This window comes from Colobus angolensis, unplaced genomic scaffold, assembly GCF_000951035.1.
Source record: "Colobus angolensis palliatus isolate OR3802 unplaced genomic scaffold, Cang.pa_1.0 Scaffold85, whole genome shotgun sequence".
Lineage (NCBI taxonomy): Eukaryota > Metazoa > Chordata > Mammalia > Primates > Cercopithecidae > Colobus > Colobus angolensis.
In genome coordinates, this window is record NW_012122376.1 from 2971758 (window position 1) to 2988697 (window position 16940).

The following is a 16940-nucleotide window of genomic DNA, read 5'->3' on the forward strand; positions in this document are numbered from 1 at the left end:
AGGGAGGAGGCATTGCTTGAACTCTGAGGTTTCTGTTCAACTAGAATCTCAGCAGGAACCTGGAGAGTTATCAGAAGTTGAGCACCAACAGCCGGGAGGAGACCAGGCCCAATGTATTAGTCGTCTTTGTTGTGTAACAAATTACCCCCAAATTACCCCAAAACTTACGAGCTAGAAACAAGCATTTATCGTCTCAGTATTTCTGTGGGCCAGAATCTGGGCATGATTTAGTGGGGTTCTCTGTAACCAGGCCACAGTCAAGCTGGTGGTCAGGGCTACAGACAACTTGAGGCTTGACTTGGGAGGGGAGTGTCTGCTTCCAAAATCACTCACATAGCTGTAAGCGGACCTCAGAAGATCTGCTTCCCAGCTCATTCACATGGGCCTCTCGAGAGGGCTACCTAAGACATGGCAGCTGGCTTCCCCTGTCACAAGGCAATCCAAGAGAGAGCGAAAGCGAGCACCTACCACTGAAGCCACAGTCTTTTTATCACCTAATCTTGGAAGTGGCATCCATCTCTTCTGCATTTCTTTTTGCTTGAATCAAGTAAGTCCAGCCCACACTCAAGTGGAGGGATGACACAGGGGGATGGATCACAGGGATCATTAGGAGCCACTTTACACTGCCCACAAGCCCTCTGGTCAAGAGCCACCCCTGGCTCCCTAGAGCCTGGGAATCAGGTTAGGGAAGTTGGACATTTGAAGCAAAGAGAAGATAAGGTAGACATTTTTCTTGAAGTAGAAATGAAAACAAGGTTCCAGTGAATAGCAAGGAATTTTGGTGTGGAAGTCCAGTGAGAGAAGATGCCAGTATTTCTTTATAAATGTTGCAACCTGACCTAATTTTACAGGAATTAATGATTAATAATAGATGGCAAATAGTACATGCTGGCTGGGTGTGGTGGCTCACGCCTGTAATCCTAACACTTTGGGAGGCTGAGGCGGGGAGATCACTTGAACTTAGGAGTTCAAGATCAGCCTGGGCAACATAGTGAAACCCTGTCTCTATTTATTTAAAAGTAAATTTTTTTCAAAAGTACATGCTATGTAATGTTATACAGTAAGTCCTCACTTAACATTGTTGATAGGTTCTTGGAAACTGCCACTTCAAGTGAAATGAGGTATAATGAAACAAATTTTTTTCCTCACCAATGTTGTAATGAAAACATGTTGAATGAAATGATGTTATTCAAGGACCTGCTGTGTGTTGTTTCACTTACAGTGGCAATTTCCAAGGATGTATAGTTGACATTAAGTGAGGACTTACTCTACTTGGTCTACATAAAATCTGAGAACATTATTTGGTTCAATAATATGTGCATATTTTAATAACATTTTAATTTGTATTGAAGAAGCAAAGATGTCTGGCTTGTGGGTTGATACCTTGCAACTCAGCCAGCCAGATCATAGGAAAGCCTTCTATTTGGCTGCCCAAAGGTCAGGTGCCCCAACTTTCCCTTCTGATTGCAAGGTTGGGCCTGGGCGCCATTTAGTAGCCACTGTTGCTTGACTTTGTAAACCCAGACCAGTGATGTCACAGAAGATAGTTCAGCAATTAACAAATTGGAATTCTTAACACGGAAAGACTCTTTGTACCAGCCTGGGCAACATGGTGAGATCTCTTCTCTACCAAAAGTAACAAAAATTAGGCAAACTTGGTAGTACATTCTTATAGTCCCTTTAACTGTGGCAGTCAGTGTCTTAACCTCTCAAATGTCAAAAATACTCTCTGGCAGGTTTATTTAACACAATTGGAGACAATTTGAAGTTTCACTGTCAGCTTTTACTTGGGCAGGGCCCTTAAGATGGGCTTGCCCAGCCAGAGTGTTGATTGAAATGTTGTACTGACTTGAAGCAGAGTCAGTCTTGCCACATGCAGGGACTGAGACCTTAGACCAAATATGCATTCCCCAAACATTTCCTGAGAGCCTTCTGTGGACTGTGGGGTGGACCAGGTGGCCCCAGTGTCTGCCCTCACAAATAGAGCTGGCCACTGCTTAATAGCTTCCTTCTCTCTCAAGTACAGTAGTAATTGTTTTGCTCACAGGGTTGTGGTGTAAGGATCAAATGAGCAAGTGCTTACTTTGTGATCAGCAAAGCTATATATGAGAGTTAATGTTCTGGTTATGGTTATTATTGTTTCATTAATTGGGAAAAATGCATATTTATGTCAAGATTGATTACCAGCATCACTGCTAAGTTCTTATGTCTCAGTTCAGTTCCTGTGGGGTTTTTACAGGTTTTTTTGTTTGCTTTTGTTTTTGATGCATTTAGCTCTTCTCAACTCGAGAGGAGGTCCGGCCTGGGTTGCCACTGTAGTATAAGCAAGGGCTTAGTTCCTGAACTGAGTTTACGGCTTTATTTTTCTTTGATTCAGCATGTCTTTTTGTTGTTGTTGTTGTTTTGAGACGGAGTCTTGCCTTGTCGCCCAGGCTGGAGTGCAGTGGCACGATCTCGGCTCACTGCAAGCTCCGCCTCCCGGGTTCACGCCATTCTCCTGGCTCAGCCTCCTGAGTAGCTGGGACTACAGGCGCCCGCCACCACACCCGGCTTATTTTTTGTATTTTTAGTAGAGACAGGGTTTCACCGTGGTCTCGATCTCCTGACCTCGTGATCCGCCCGCCTCGGCCTCCCAAAGTGCTGGGATTACAGGCTTGAGCCACCGCGCCCGGCCGATTCAGCATGTTTTTAATGATCCATACGTTAAAAGCTGCTGGTGTTTTTATTAAAGGTACCATTTGTTACTAACCAGCCTCTTGTGTGACTCCTAAGTGGAAAGCCCACGGCACTTCCTTCCTCAGAGGCACTTGGCATTCCTGTGAGCAGGTAGCAGTGTTGACTGAGCCAGCCCCTGGGGCCTCCCTTCATCAGCACGCTTTGTGGAGTAGCCAAGTGTTTGCTGTCTGGAAAGGGCAGGGGGAGCCTGCGTCTGTTAGCTTCTTACTTGGTTCATGAATAGGGTCTCACAGAAGTGCTGGTATAGCCCCTCATCCTCAATGACTTGTATTTGTAGTGCTGTGGGTCCCTGTTAGCAGATTATTATGAAACCTTTCCTCCCCCTCCTTCCATGTTAGTTTGGCCATGTCAAGCCATGACGCCTTTCTGGATGTGGTCTGGCCACATCCTCCCAACAAAATGAAGGCTCTGTAATGCCGATTCCTGCAAAAAGTACCAAATGCCCATCATCTCCTTCCTGACTGAAGAGAAAACAGCCTTTGTTGAGCTCCTCCTAGATGGCAAGCAGTTTGCTCTTATTATCTGACACGATCCTTAAAACAGTTCCATATGGTTGGTGTCTCCCCTTCTTGTAGATGAGCTATGTGCGGCTCAGGGAAGGTAGTTAAGGCTGTTTCCCTTACCTAACCTACACAACTGGGATGCAGGTACCAGGACCTGATGCTTTCTCGTCTGAACAGACACTTGCGATCTTCCCTCAGGGGCTTTCAAGAAAAGACATCCTCTATGTGATTTGTAAACTGCATACCTGTGTATTTGCATGTTAAAAAATAACGCTGGAACAAAAGGACTTCAATAACCATGTTAAGAAATACATTTCTTTGTTGTTTTCCAGTGAGTAAAATTGGCCTGGATACAGAAGGAGAAACCTGTGGAAATGCAGAAAAGCTTGCAGAATATATTTGTTCCAGTAAGTAGAAAAAGATCACTCCAAATGAAGCCCATTTATTTTTTGTTGTCCTCACAACCACTACCTAGGGAAAAGAATATTTTCTCAGTGCACACTTGGTGGTGAGATTGATTGGTGAGCAGCGTGTAACCCACTCTGGGACCATAGCCTATTTGTATTTGTGTATGTCTAGACTTGTGTGAGGTTTAGCCCACTTCCTTCTACCTCCATACCAAAGAACATGACTAGAACATAACACAAAATAAAACATCTGGGAGATAAAACCAGAGGAGAGATCACTTGAGGGATTCCAAAGAGAGCAGAGGCAGGAGGTGTGAGTGGGTGCTCTCCCCTTCCAGAGGACTGTCCTTTCCCTTCTCAGGAGCTACTTCCATCTCTGAATTCCCTCCCCCAGCTTGCTCCCAGATAAAGAGCTGACTCATCATTGGGCTGCCTTTGGACTTGGACTTCAAATGGCACTTGTTCTAGAGGTGTTCGCATTTAAATGGGGACGTAGTCTTAAAGTAATTATGGAGTTTTAGGCTTCAGAAGATAGACAGGCAAAAATTCTCGGAGCAAGAGAGATGGGAAGGCTGAACATCTACTTGTAGCGCAGCCCCACCTCTAAGGTGCATCTCTCTTCCCCTCTCTTCCCTGCATGTCCAGTACAACCACAGGCTCTTACACCCTTGTCATCTGACTCCTCCCTGCTGTAGGTATAAGATCATACACCCCCATGACAGCACGCAGTAGAATCATCTCGTCTTAGATTGCTGAAGAGGAGGAAATCCAGGCTTTCCTAGAGATCATGAGCTGGCAAACTTCATCGGTTAAGGATATTTTAGGCTTTGCAGGCAAATGGTCTGTCAGAACTACTAATCTCTGCAATAGAAGCGTGAGAGCAGCCAGAGGAAATACACACACAGTGCGCTTGGCTTTGACCCCAGGCTGGAGTTTTCTGACACCTTTCTAAAACTCCTCGAGTGTCTGCTGAGCTGCCAGGCCAGGGTCAGATGAACTGCTGACAGCTGAGAGTTTCCTCTAAGGTTGGCCCTGGGGTGGTGATATCAGGATGAGTGGTACAGGGAGAGAGTACACCTTAAATAGGTCTTTTTATGGCTTCTGAAACAGTGATAGATGGTAGTGTTTCTGGCAAAACGAAGTATTTGTGTTATTAAAAAAAAGCTCCTAAAGGTGATGAGGGTGAGGCCAGCCTGAGCCCCAAGGGAAAGGGGCTGCCGGGACCCCCTGCCTCAGCTCATCTCCAGGAGCGCACAGGGCCTCACACAGATGCCTCAGTCTGTACCGCTGGGAGTTGTGCCATCTCAGACCTACCCTCCCTACCTGGGCTGTACATAAAGAGATACTGCTAGGCTTTCTCTAGAACATTTCATGAGCCAGCACTGTGAAACATTTTCAAGCTAAAAACATACAGTTCAGGAGACTGTAATCCATGGTAGAAAGTGTTCACCATTTGCTGCTAGTAAAGATGGTTGGCCCTGTCCTTCTCTGGCCACTTGTGCCACATGATGTTCCCGGGAGAGGCCTCTCCATGCACCAGTGTAGAGAAGCCCTCTGGAGGCCAATTCAAAGAGCATCTGAGGCCAAGCAGCTGAAAGGAAAAGGCCTGATGGCCAACGTGTTGCTTTCTGTGGAATGTTCCAGACTGTGGATTGCTGGCGGTCATTCTCTTTAACAGCAGCCTAGACAAGCAGTGACTCTCTTATGCAGCCAGGGGTTGAAATAGCTGCAGGAAAGCCACAGACAGTTGTTTCAGCTTTCCTCATCAGAGAGCACTGGTTGGGCCCCGTGCTACGTGGCCCCAGTACCATGGGATCGCTTCTCAGGTCATGGAGCCACACATCAGTGTGAAGGGTTCACTCCAGGGGCTCCTGGTACAGGATGCAGATGGGTCCTGTCCGACTCCAGGCTTTTTGTTTCTAATGTTGTGAGAGTCACCATCATAGCATTAAATGGTATCAAAGCCCTTCTTTTAAAAATGTAGAAATAAATGTAAATGGTAGATCTTTACATTGCTTGTGGGATTAAGATCTAAAAAGAATAATAATTATTTCTGTGAGTGGGCTAACAATTAGCTCTTTGATAGAATAGGTGGCTCCTGCCTGTTTTCAGTGAAGAGGTTGAGCTGTACCCACAGTTTGTTCTGGAAGGAGACAGAAGTGAACCTCTGAGTCGTTGTTCATTAGAAGACCCAGAACCATCAGGCTGGTGTTCCTGCTTTGCAAACACAAGGCAGAAGAGATCAATGTCACTTTTGAGTGATCACATTGGTGTTTCAATTAACTGACTCAAGGCTTGGTTGGGTAGACATTAACATATTCTGACCTTATCTGGGAGAATACTGGTCTGCATTCCTTGCAAAGCTTCTGCTATTTCCTCTAATTTATTACCAGCATATCTATGGGTCCTAATAAATCTTCCATTTGCAATTAGAATATCCAAATAAAAATCTATGTTGACTGCTAATAAGGACCTTCACCTTGGCTTCACCAAGGCATTAAAGGTTTTTCTTTCTCGGTAAACTTTGAAGCCTGATTTTAAAAGCTAAAAATCTACCTCCAATGCTCGTAGTAAACAGGCCGATTCATAGCTATGCCGGTTTATTTTAGTTAACACTTACTACTTTGTGGCAGGCACTATTGTAAGTGCTTAAAGCTATTAATCCATTTAATCTGATAACTTATTGTTCTGATAGATTCTCCTTCTTTCCCAGATATCTCCTCTAATGGGAAAGTAATTACACGCTAAATGGTAAAAGGTGGAATACAGTATAACTTTTGAAAAGAGAGAAACCATGTGGGCAGAAAGATTGCACTACAGTTTATTTGAAATGTCCTTCTGAACTGGGAAAGTTTCTGCAGCCTGGCAGACTTGCCGTACTTTTCTTCCATTCCTCTGATCAGCCTCCTCATCCTTACTATCTGCACTCAGGCGCCCACTGTCTGCTTGAACTGATTCTCATGGCAGTGCCCGAGAGGGGGAAGTCGTTGTAAACCTGGAAGTTGTTACTGTTTTACAGATATGTGCATGTCCTTCAGTAAGACGACATTTTAAAAAGTCAGTCTCATTGATGCAGGACTTTTTGCTCCTTAATTCAGCTAAATCTGGGTTCTTGTCTCATGATCAGGAAAAATTAGGCATGTGGACACATTGAAGGGTGAGAAGGGCAGAATTTATTAAGTGAAAGGAAAGCTCTCAGCTGGGCGCAGTGTCTCACACCTGTAATCCCAGCACTTTGGGAGGCCGAGGCAGGTGGATCACCTGAGGTCAGGAGTTTGAGACCAGGTCAGGAGTTCTGGCCAACATGGCAAAACCCCATCTCTACTAAAAATACAAAAATTACCTGGGCTTGGTGGCCACGTCTATAATCCCAGCTACTCAGGAGGCTGAGGCGGGAGAATTGCATGAGTCCAGGAGGCAGTGGTTGCAGTGAGCCGAGATTGCGCCACTACACTCCAGCCTGGGTGAAAGAGTAAGACTTCGTCTCACAAAAAAAAAAAAGAAAGAAAAAAGAAAGAAAGCCTCTCAACAAAGAGAGGGATTCTCCAAGCAGGTTTCTCCCTCATTATTGAATACCAGGGGTACCACACATGAGCTGATGAGGCCAGGCTCCTCCCCTCTGTAAGGTGCGAATTCCTGGTGGTGCTGCCCCGTTCCCCCAGTGCGCACACAAGGATGCCCAGGCAAGCCATAGGTAGTATTGGAAAAGGCAACATTTGATTGGTTAAAGGGCATTATTCAGAAATAATCAACTGGGAAAGGGCAGACAAACGGGCAGATGTTCTGCCCCTGGGTCACTGGTTTCATCCGGGACCAGCAATCTGGTCTTTCAGCCTTCAGGCTGTTTTAGGCTTGAAGGTGAGGTCTCACTGGGGACCCTTCCCTATCTACCTAGGCATTTGTCTGCCTCCTGCTTGTGTAATCATTTTCTTAATTACCTGCAATGACTTTATCAAGCCCCCTCCTGAGCTGTGTGATAATAATACTCTGTTAGGATTTTCAGGGTTGTTACTCATCATCAGCCCTGACAGCCCAGAATTCCAGGCCTCCTTCCTGTTAAATGAATGGAGAGCAGAGCCTCTGAGCTCCGTGATTCACTATTTTTGTGTCAGCCTTAACCATCCCATTGGCCTGTTGGGGCTGAAGATAAATCCACAGGCATTAAGCATATTCCAAAAGGGCATGACTTCTTTGTCTTTGGCTTTTTGAAGTGGGTTAGTTTTCAGGAAATGTAGTTGTAGCAGATCTCCCCTCACCAGCAAAGGAGGACTCAGCTAGGACATTTTTAAGTTTTTCTCCTTTCTGCTGACAGGGTGGTGCCTTTTCAGTGAAGTCAGCTGAGCCGGTTGGACATTTGTGGGCCCAGTGTGCCTGCAGAGCCAAGCTCCCTGCGAGGCACAGGTGGTGGAGAGATAGAGACAAGCAGCCGCCCTCAGGGAGCCCCATACCCCTTCAGCCCAGCCTTGTGAGTCAGAGATAAGAATGAGCAGCCCAGGACTCCACCAGACCCTCACAAGAGGTGCTGCCAAGGGGAGATTCCTGAATCTTTCCAAGGTCCCTTGCACGCCTGTGGGGCTGGGTTTGCTGAAAAACTAGACTGTAGTTTTCTTACTGGATCCCCAGGAAGAGCTTTGGCCCCTAACATCTTCCACCCAGCACTCTCCAACACACACGTAGACACACAGACACAGGGAAGAAAATTGCACCTGAACATGGCTTTGAAAATATGTCTCTAGGGATGACTGTACAGAGCATGAAAACATTTCCTCACACTGGAAGAGAGAAATCAGCAAGCATCTATTAACTATATTTAACAATCTCCCAAGTTGGTACTGATATTCACAGAGCAGTTTAAATAAAGAAAACATTGACCAATATGTAGCCTTTATAACTTGAAATTAAGTGGCCTGCAGTTATTCCTGTTGTTTGGCTGCTGCTTGCTCGAGATGGTACTGGATGGAAAGAGGTTGTTTTGCTCCTTCCTCTCATTGCAGTCACCAGAGAAGATGTGATCCGAGAGATCAGAAGGATGTGAGAAAATATGCAATGTGTGTGAACAACACCCATTAGAATTTCTTATATCTTACGGACAGATGTGGGGGGAAATGGCTCGTCCTACTAAAATGCTTTGTTTTCACATTTGGGGAAGATTCTAGCATTTGACAGCTCATCAGTTTTTTGGACAGTATTGTTGCAAATTGGCATTCAAATCCTATGTTGTCCTCACTATTCTGCAAAGAGTTAAGGGCTGAAAATGCCCTTAAGTCTTCCCAGAGTGGAGATGCTGGGAGCAGAGGCAGTGGTGAAAGGAGAGGCGGGCGTTCTTAGCAGGCTTCTCTCTCTAAGGCCTGTGCATATTTGCCTTTTGGCACTTGGCCTAGTGGCTGTTGGTGTGGCTAGAAGCAGAGTGGGGAGTTAGCTTGTCTTTGTTAAGGTGGAAAGCCTGCCTTCGAAATAGTGAGTGCAGGCTAGGGAGTCACTTCAGGATCAGAGGAAGTTAAAAAAAATGTGGCTAACTTGTTTGTGTGAATGTTCATTTTCTGAGCACCTCAGCACAGATTACCTCTTATGATCTTCATATAACAAGCAACCCTTCAAGTTCAGCAAGGTAGCAGGTGCTCTTCCTGTTACAGATGCTGAAACTGAGTCCTAGAAGCACAGCCAGGCCTGGAGTCCGGGGCTGCTTCCCCCTCCCCAAAGCTGCCCCTCCCCATTCCCCTGTGCACAGGCACTGGCCCTGAGTTTTCACAAAGCCTAGTTATTTATTCACAGGGGAGTCCTCAGCACTGCCTCTTCTATTTCCCTGTGGAAACCTCAAAAGAGAAATCCTGCCGAAAGCGCTCAAGGACAAAGGTGAGTAGAATGCTGTGACCACATCCCTCACCACTTTGGGATCCACCGGTAGCCTTTGCAGCGATAGAAGTGTTGGGTGGCCCTGCAGAGAGCACACAAGGGAGCCGGGCTGGGTTGGATAAGCCAGGCCAAGAGACGCAGGGACCATCCTCGTGGGAAGTGTGGACATGCAGTCTGCACTTTCCTTTCTTTGGATCCGCTCTTCTCAGCTTGTTTGGCTCCAGAGAGGAGCACACAGTGTATCTCCAGTCCTTCACCAAGAGGACAGGAGATCGAGGTGTGGAGGTGGCCCCTGGGCAGATAACTGAGGTAACAAACCACAGAATTGGTTCCACATGTAGAAGGAAGTTACAAATGTAGCCGATCTTGTAATAGCATGCAGCGCCCTCCAGCCAAGCCACACAAGCCCCACCTGCCCCTCCAGCTCCACCTGCTGTGGCTCCCAAGACCGTCAGCATCTAGAAACCAGTTCTTGCCTCTGAAGCATGCTGCCATCCTTGACTCAGACATCTTAGCTGTCACCTGCGCACCTTTTGCTGTCTCATAGTTGGTCTGGAAGCAAGGTGTATCAGTGGTTTGGAGTATCAGCTTTAGGATGAGATAAAAACAGATTTGAATTCTCCTTCTTGCTGTTTATTAGCTATGTGAATGAAGGTAAGTGATGTAATTTCTCTGTGCATCATTATCCTTATCTGTGAAATATGGTTATCTGTGCATAACCGTAGTACCCACCTCACAGCGGTGTTCAGAGATCATGTAGCATGACGCCTTGTTCTCCAAAGGCAAGCTCTTCATGGAACTATGACTGTTACTGTCTCTCCCAGGGTTTTGAAGCTCTAACAGTCCACATGAGCAGTGTAACCCAGGATGACCTTAGACCTTGTAACTTTCCGCCCATATTAAAATGGAGCTAGATCGTATCCCTTCTTTTTTTTTTTTTTTGAGACGGAGTCTTGCTCTGTTGCCCAGGCTGGAGTGCAGTGGCACTATCTCAGCTCACTGCAAGCTCCGCCTCCTGGGTTCACGCCATTCTCCTGCCTCAGCCTCCTGAGTAGCTAGGACTACAGGCATCCGCCACCGCGCCCGGCTAATTTTTTGTATTTTTAGTAGAGACGGGGTTTCACCGTGTTAGCCAGGATGGTCTCGATCTCCTGACTTCGTGATCCGCCCGCCTCGGCCTCCCAAAGTGCTGGGATTACAGGCTTGAGCTACCACGCTTGGCCAGATCGTATCCCTTCTACCCATATCATCTGTCTTCTAAAGCTACCAGGTAATAAGATCAGCAAAATCATTAGCTTTTCAGGAACAGGAAAATACCAACATAAAATAAGAGAAAGCTTGGTCTCAGTTACCCTTAAAGAAATAATGTATAAATCAGAGGTTTGATACTTCAGTTTATTTTTTTAGTTTTCGGGGATATGAAATGGCGATAGGTTGCTATTTTATGCTGAAATTATCATAATTTCTTCTGAGAGAGTTTTACATTTTGTTTTCAGAAGCCCGAGTTTTCACTACCTTTCACCTACCATCTGGCTGCCCCTCATAAGTCAATATCTGATTGAAATTGCACGAGTCCCTTCAGTGCCTGGTGCCTCATCACCAGCCCTGAAAACCCCTGGGAATGTTCAGAGTCACTGAATGGCACAGGGAGGAATGTGGGAAAGTCCACCGCTTAATCAGTTCATGTCCAAGTGAACACACTGAGGCCCAGAGAGGGGGCGCATGACCATGCAGAGGCACAGCTGGAGTGCAGCCGGGGATCTGGACTCCAGGCCTCTCCCAAGAGCTGCCCTTCCCCGACTTCGTGGTGTCATGCAACCTGTCTGCGAGGGATCCATGGAGTGACTAGGGACAGCCTTGTGTGAACAAACCTACATAAGCCTGGGAACAAAAGGCATCCTGGGTACAAATGAAGGCTTTGGTTTCTGGGCCTTTGTTCTTTTTCTGCCGTCTCAGCCCCGTCTTCCACAGGACCACTCCACAGCATTCAGCAGGCTGCAGAGGGCTGTTCAAGGCCTCTGTGCTGAGTCTGGCCTCTCGAGGCAGCTGGTTCCAGGAGGGTGGTGCTATGCTGTGAAGTGGCGGAGGCCCCATTGTGTGCCCAGTATGGTAAAGTGTTTCCTGCTTTTGATTGTGCCCAGGGATTGCCATGAAAAGCGTAACTGTGTATCAGACAATTCCACACCCAGGAATCCAAGGGAACCTGAACAGCTACTATTCACAGCAGGTACGTGGTGAGGGACATAAGCTCACAAATACTGGTTCTACATGTGTTTTCACTGTCCCCAGCTGTCACCTGCATGCCTTTTCCTGTCACATAGTTAGTCTGGGATTCTAGAATTAGGAATGGAATGGTTGTTTCATGAAATGTCTATTGCAAGCTGGTTTGAAATCAGTGATTTCAATAAGAGGTGCTTGTGGTAGGTGGTCTATGAAACCTCCCTGATTGGAGAGGTTAATGTGGTGACTTTGAGGAAGTGGTAAGTTTTTATAGGGGTTAAAGGAGATAATTTACACAAAGCTTTTTGTACAGCATCAAAGATACATACAAGCCTGAGGTAAATAGTGGCCTTGATGTTATCATTGTTTTTCATCATATGGGGGCACTGGTGGAGCTGGAGGGGCAGAGGCTGAAAAGGGAGGCTGGGTCCATAGTGGGAAGAGCTGACAGTGGCCACCAAGGAGTCTGGATTGAATTTGGGAGTCCATGGGGACTGTTGGAAGACTCAGGCAGGAGAATGGATAGCTCTTGCTTGAGTTCCTTGATGTCTTCAGCATTTATATGCAGTAAAACACCTCCCTTTCCTCTCCCAGGGCAGGCTTCTGAATGTCTTGCCTGGTATTGGGAGGGCCTGATAGAACAAACCAAATGCAGAAAGGCCAGGCAGGCTCGTCTGCCTGCTCTACTTCCCGAGGGAGGGAGCATTGACGGAGCCAGCACTGCCTCACACCACTGCCTCATGTGATCAGTGCCATATGACCACAGGAGCTAGAGGCATTGTCTAGGCTGCTGGGCATATGAGCTCCATGATGCCCATGTCCTCTGGCCAGGCAGACACAGACCTGGGGGCCAGCAGAGCGACCAAGGAGCAGCACCACCTTTCTGATGGCAGCCTGCTCTTTCCAACAGTTCCCTACCAGAATCCTGCTCACTGGAGCAGAGGATGTCAGCATCAACCAGGAACCACGCCTGTACTAAAAACCGCCTGGGCAGCCTCTGGCTTGAGGGCTTGATGCTGGCAAAGCTGGAGGAATGTTGTCTCTCCTCAGTCTTATGGCAAGGACTGATCTTGTTTTCTCTTCCCCACAGGGGGTTCCAGCCAGCATCACATTTTTCAGTCCCTCTGGCCTCACATACAGTCTCAAGCATATTCAGGAGTTATCTGGTGACAATATCGATCAAATTAAGGTAAGTTATTCAATGGGCTTTTGGTCTTTTTCAGATTAGTTTTTTTGGTTTTTTGGTTTGTTTGTTTGTTTGTTTAATCTTTACGAATTATCCTAGGGCTTCAATGTCAAATTAGACACCCCTGGCCTAGCAGGTGCCTTAGAATTGGAAGGGCAGCTCTACCTCCTGCTGGGCTGTTGCACAGACTGCTCACCTTCTCCCAGTCCATTTCCTCACCTGCAACATGGGGATAATTGTCTCTCTGTGGCTTTCATAGACATGTGTATGGTCTTCCCTGCTTAGGATGAGTCTCAGAATTACATGAGGGAATTTGAGTAAAGTCCTTAATTAGCTCAGGGCTTGGTACAAGTGTTAGCATCCTTTCCTTTCTTTCCCCCATCTTATGTTTGCCATTATTATCTATTCTAAAAGCAGTCACCTTTTTCATGTCTTTTAAAGGGTTTACATTCACACTTACTAGGGACTGTATTATGAGTCTACAAATAACCACAACTCTTGTGTCTGTAATAGAAATACCCTTGACCTGGCTGCAGAGGGACTGAGGAGAGGGTGCAGGATGTGACCCAGAGCCCAAAGGCAGAAACTGCCACTCACTGCAGTCAGGAAGAGCAAAAGGCTTCACCTGCCTTCTCACAGGTGCATCTCATGTTGGGCGTATGCACTGCTTTCCCAGTTTTCAAGATGGAGCGTGGGACTCAGAGACATCAGATGGCCTGCCTGTAGGTCACGCTGCTGAGAAGGAAGAGCTGCAGTTTGAACCTGGGAAGACTGATTCCACATTGTCAGCCATGGTGATGCCTTGCTATGGTCTCAGGAGCTGCTGAGCAGTTGATGGACTTTTGGGCAGTAACTGATATAATTCCCACACCAGTCCAGTGGTGGGTATCCAGAAAAAGAGGTCAGTGGTCCTCATTACAGGTGAGGACACTGAGGCCCAGAGAGGTTAAACAACTTGGCAAAGTCGTGTGTTGAGTCACTGGAAGGCCCAGGACTCACACGGGCCACTGAGGAAGAAAAACAGTATCTGAATCTTGTGGTTAGAAAGATTGGAGAGAGAGGCCAGGGCGCGGTGGCTCCCATCTGGAATCCCAGCACTTTGGGAGGCCGAGGCAGGCGGATCACCTGAGGTCAGGAGTTCCAGACCAGCCTGACCAATATGATGAAAACCCTATCTCTACTAAAAATACAGAAATTAGCTGGGCGTGGTGGCATGCGCCTATAATCCCAGCTATTTGGGAGGCTGAGACAGGAGAATTGCTTGAACCCCGGAGACTGAAGTTGCAGTGAGCCAAGATCGCGCCACTGCACTCCAGCCCGGGCAACAAGAGTGAAACTCCATCTCCGCGCCCCCTGCCCCCCCGCCCAAAAAAAAAGGAGGAAAGAAAAAGAAAGATTAAAGAGATAGGACGCATAAAGTGCTTGGCATGGCAACTGGTCCACAGTGAGCGCTTACTTCGTATTGCAGGTCAGGAGGGGTGAAACGGTGCTGGTCCTGCTCTGGTTCTTGTCCCTGTGTGTCATGCTGCCTCTCTCCTGGACCTGTAGAAGGAGTCCCGCCTGCCCCACCCACCCACCCCCACGTCACACAATGCTGTGAGATGCCTGGTGGTATAAGCCTAACACAGTTTTCCCCAGGCTTCTTAGTGTTTGCCTAGAGGAAGAACACGAGATTTATACTCTATCTTCTTTCAAAGCAAGTATGTTTAAAAGCACAAATGGATACTCAGCACCTGAACCAAGAACTCAGGCCTTTCTGAATAGACTGCTGCCCGCATTGTCCACACCCATGGCAGCTGGGGGCTGAGTGCGTGTGCCTATCCTGCATCTGTCACGCCCGTTTCTGCAGCCCTCCAGACACTCTGAGAGCTCTCAGTAGCCCCCTCGCCTCTTCCTACAGTGATTGATTACCCTGCCTGCCAGTAGTTAACTGCCATTAAATCTGCCATTGCTGGGGAGGAGAAAGTGACAGAGCTGGCCTTGCTCGCAGTGACTCTGGACTGCTTGGGGGCCGTGAAGGCACCATGTGTGGGGTGTGAGTCGTCCCTCATCACTGGGACTTGGTGCTGTATAGTGAGGTGCTTTCAAGGTTCACAGAGGACACAGTCCTAGCCCGTGAGTTGGTAGTTAGGCTTTTCTGTCTCAGCTTGGCCTCAGATTTGCTAGTGGCCTCCCTCCCCAGGAGTCCCTGTAGGACCCACTGTTTGTCCAGCACTGCACAACATGCAGGTGCACCACAGAAGATCAGAGGGGGTGAGGGGGCGACTTCTGACCTGAGCTTGCTACTTACCATTGACTGGGGAAGACTGTACACTTGTCTGTAAATGCCACAGAGATGTCACGCCAAAGCAGTAGGTAAGCAGAGTCATGATCACCACCACCACACTAATGGCAGCAACTGCATTTCCTGTGTACAGGAAAATGCCCTTGCAGACTGTGAGGTGGGTATCTTCACACGTAGTGGTCGCTAACCACAGTGGCAGAGCCAGGCTGTGAACGTGGCTGCTGCCGCCACAGCCAGGCTGGTGCATTCGCGTCCAGTTTGTGCCAGGGATGGAGAAAGCACATTGATGCTGGGCCCCCTCGCCTAGCCTGGGGCAGACTGTACTGCTCTATGGGGCACCGTCCTGTGAGCCTTCGCTGACACAGAGGAGTGAAAGGCTCCTGTGAAAAAGCTGCCATTTCACCCAACTATTGATAACCCTGCTCTAGGACTGCAGTCATGTTTGCCATTTGTTGGTTCCCAGTCCCGGGGAGTTGCTTTTTTTCAAATTTTTAAATAGCTTTATTGAGATGTAATTCCCAAACCATAAAATTTACTTTTTATGATTTTAATATGTAAACTTAAAAATTTTTTTAGAATTTTTTTTTAGAGATGGGGTCTCACTGTGTTGCCCAGGCTGATCTCAAACTCCTGGCCTCAAGCAATCTTCCCACCTTGGCCTCCCAAAATATAGGGATTACAGGTGTGAGCCACCACACCCAGCCCAATATGTAAACTTTAACATGATTTTTATGATAGTCACAAATTTGTGCATCCATCACCACTGTCTAGTTCCAGGACATATCATCACCCCAAAGAGAAACCCGATACCCATTTGCAGCCACCCCTCATTCCCTCATTCCTCCCACTCCTTGGCAGCCACTCAACTGCTTTTCATCTCCATGGATTCACCTATTCCGGACATCTCATATTAATAGAATCATACACTATGTGTTCTTTTGTAACGGACTCTTTTCGGTAGCATAGTGTTTTCAAGGTTCATCTGTGTTGTAGCAGGTACCAGTACTTCATCCCTTTTTACTGCCAAATAATGGTACATGCTGAGGACCATTTTATTTACCCATTCACTAGTTGATGGACATTTGGGTTATTTTCCATTTTCAGGCTGTTAAATAATGCTGAACATTCAAATACAATTTTCTGTGTGGACATAAGTTTCCATTTCTCTTGGGTGTATATCCAGGAGTAGATTTACTAGATCTAAGGTAACTTTAACATTTGGTTGAATTACTGCTATTTTCCAAAGTGGTTATGCCATTTTAAAGCATTGTCACTAGCAACGTATGAGGGTTCCAATTTCTCCATATCCTCCACGTCCTATTTTTCTGTCTCTGATTATGGCCATCCTTGTGGGTCTGAAGCGGTTACTCAGCATATATTTGATTTAGACTTCCCTAATGACTAATGATGTTGAGCATCTTTTTATGTGTTTGTTGGTCATTTTTATATCTTCTTTAAAGAAATATCTATTCAAATCCTTTGCCTACTTTTAACCGAGGTTATTTTATTGTTGAATTGCCAGAATTCCTTATTCTGAATACAATTTTTTTCCTTTTCTTTTTTTTTTTTTTAGATGGTGTCTCTCTCTGTTGCCCAGGCTGGAGTGCAGTGACACAGTCTCGGCTCACTGCAACCTCCACCTCCGGGGTTCAAGCTATTCTCCTGCCTCAGCCTCCTGAGTAGCTGGGATTACAGGTGCCCGCCACCACGCCTGGCTAATTTTTGTATTTTTAGTAGAGATGGGGTTTCAC

At 46.8% G+C, this 16940-nt stretch overlaps 1 protein-coding gene across 2 annotated transcripts in view; it reads left to right on the forward strand.

Moving 5' to 3' along the window:
* UROS (uroporphyrinogen III synthase) overlaps positions 1-16940 on the forward strand; it is a 35773-nt gene that overhangs the window by 16654 nt on the left and 2179 nt on the right. The window contains exons 7-10 of one of the 2 annotated variants that reach the window (XM_011930193.1): positions 3572-3646; positions 9419-9499; positions 11641-11726; positions 12810-12908. In XM_011930193.1, the coding sequence (XP_011785583.1) occupies positions 3572-3646; positions 9419-9499; positions 11641-11726; positions 12810-12908 (341 nt within the window). The remainder of the gene's footprint in view (positions 1-3571; positions 3647-9418; positions 9500-11640; positions 11727-12809; positions 12909-16940) is intronic. The other variant, XM_011930194.1, reaches the window with a different exon arrangement.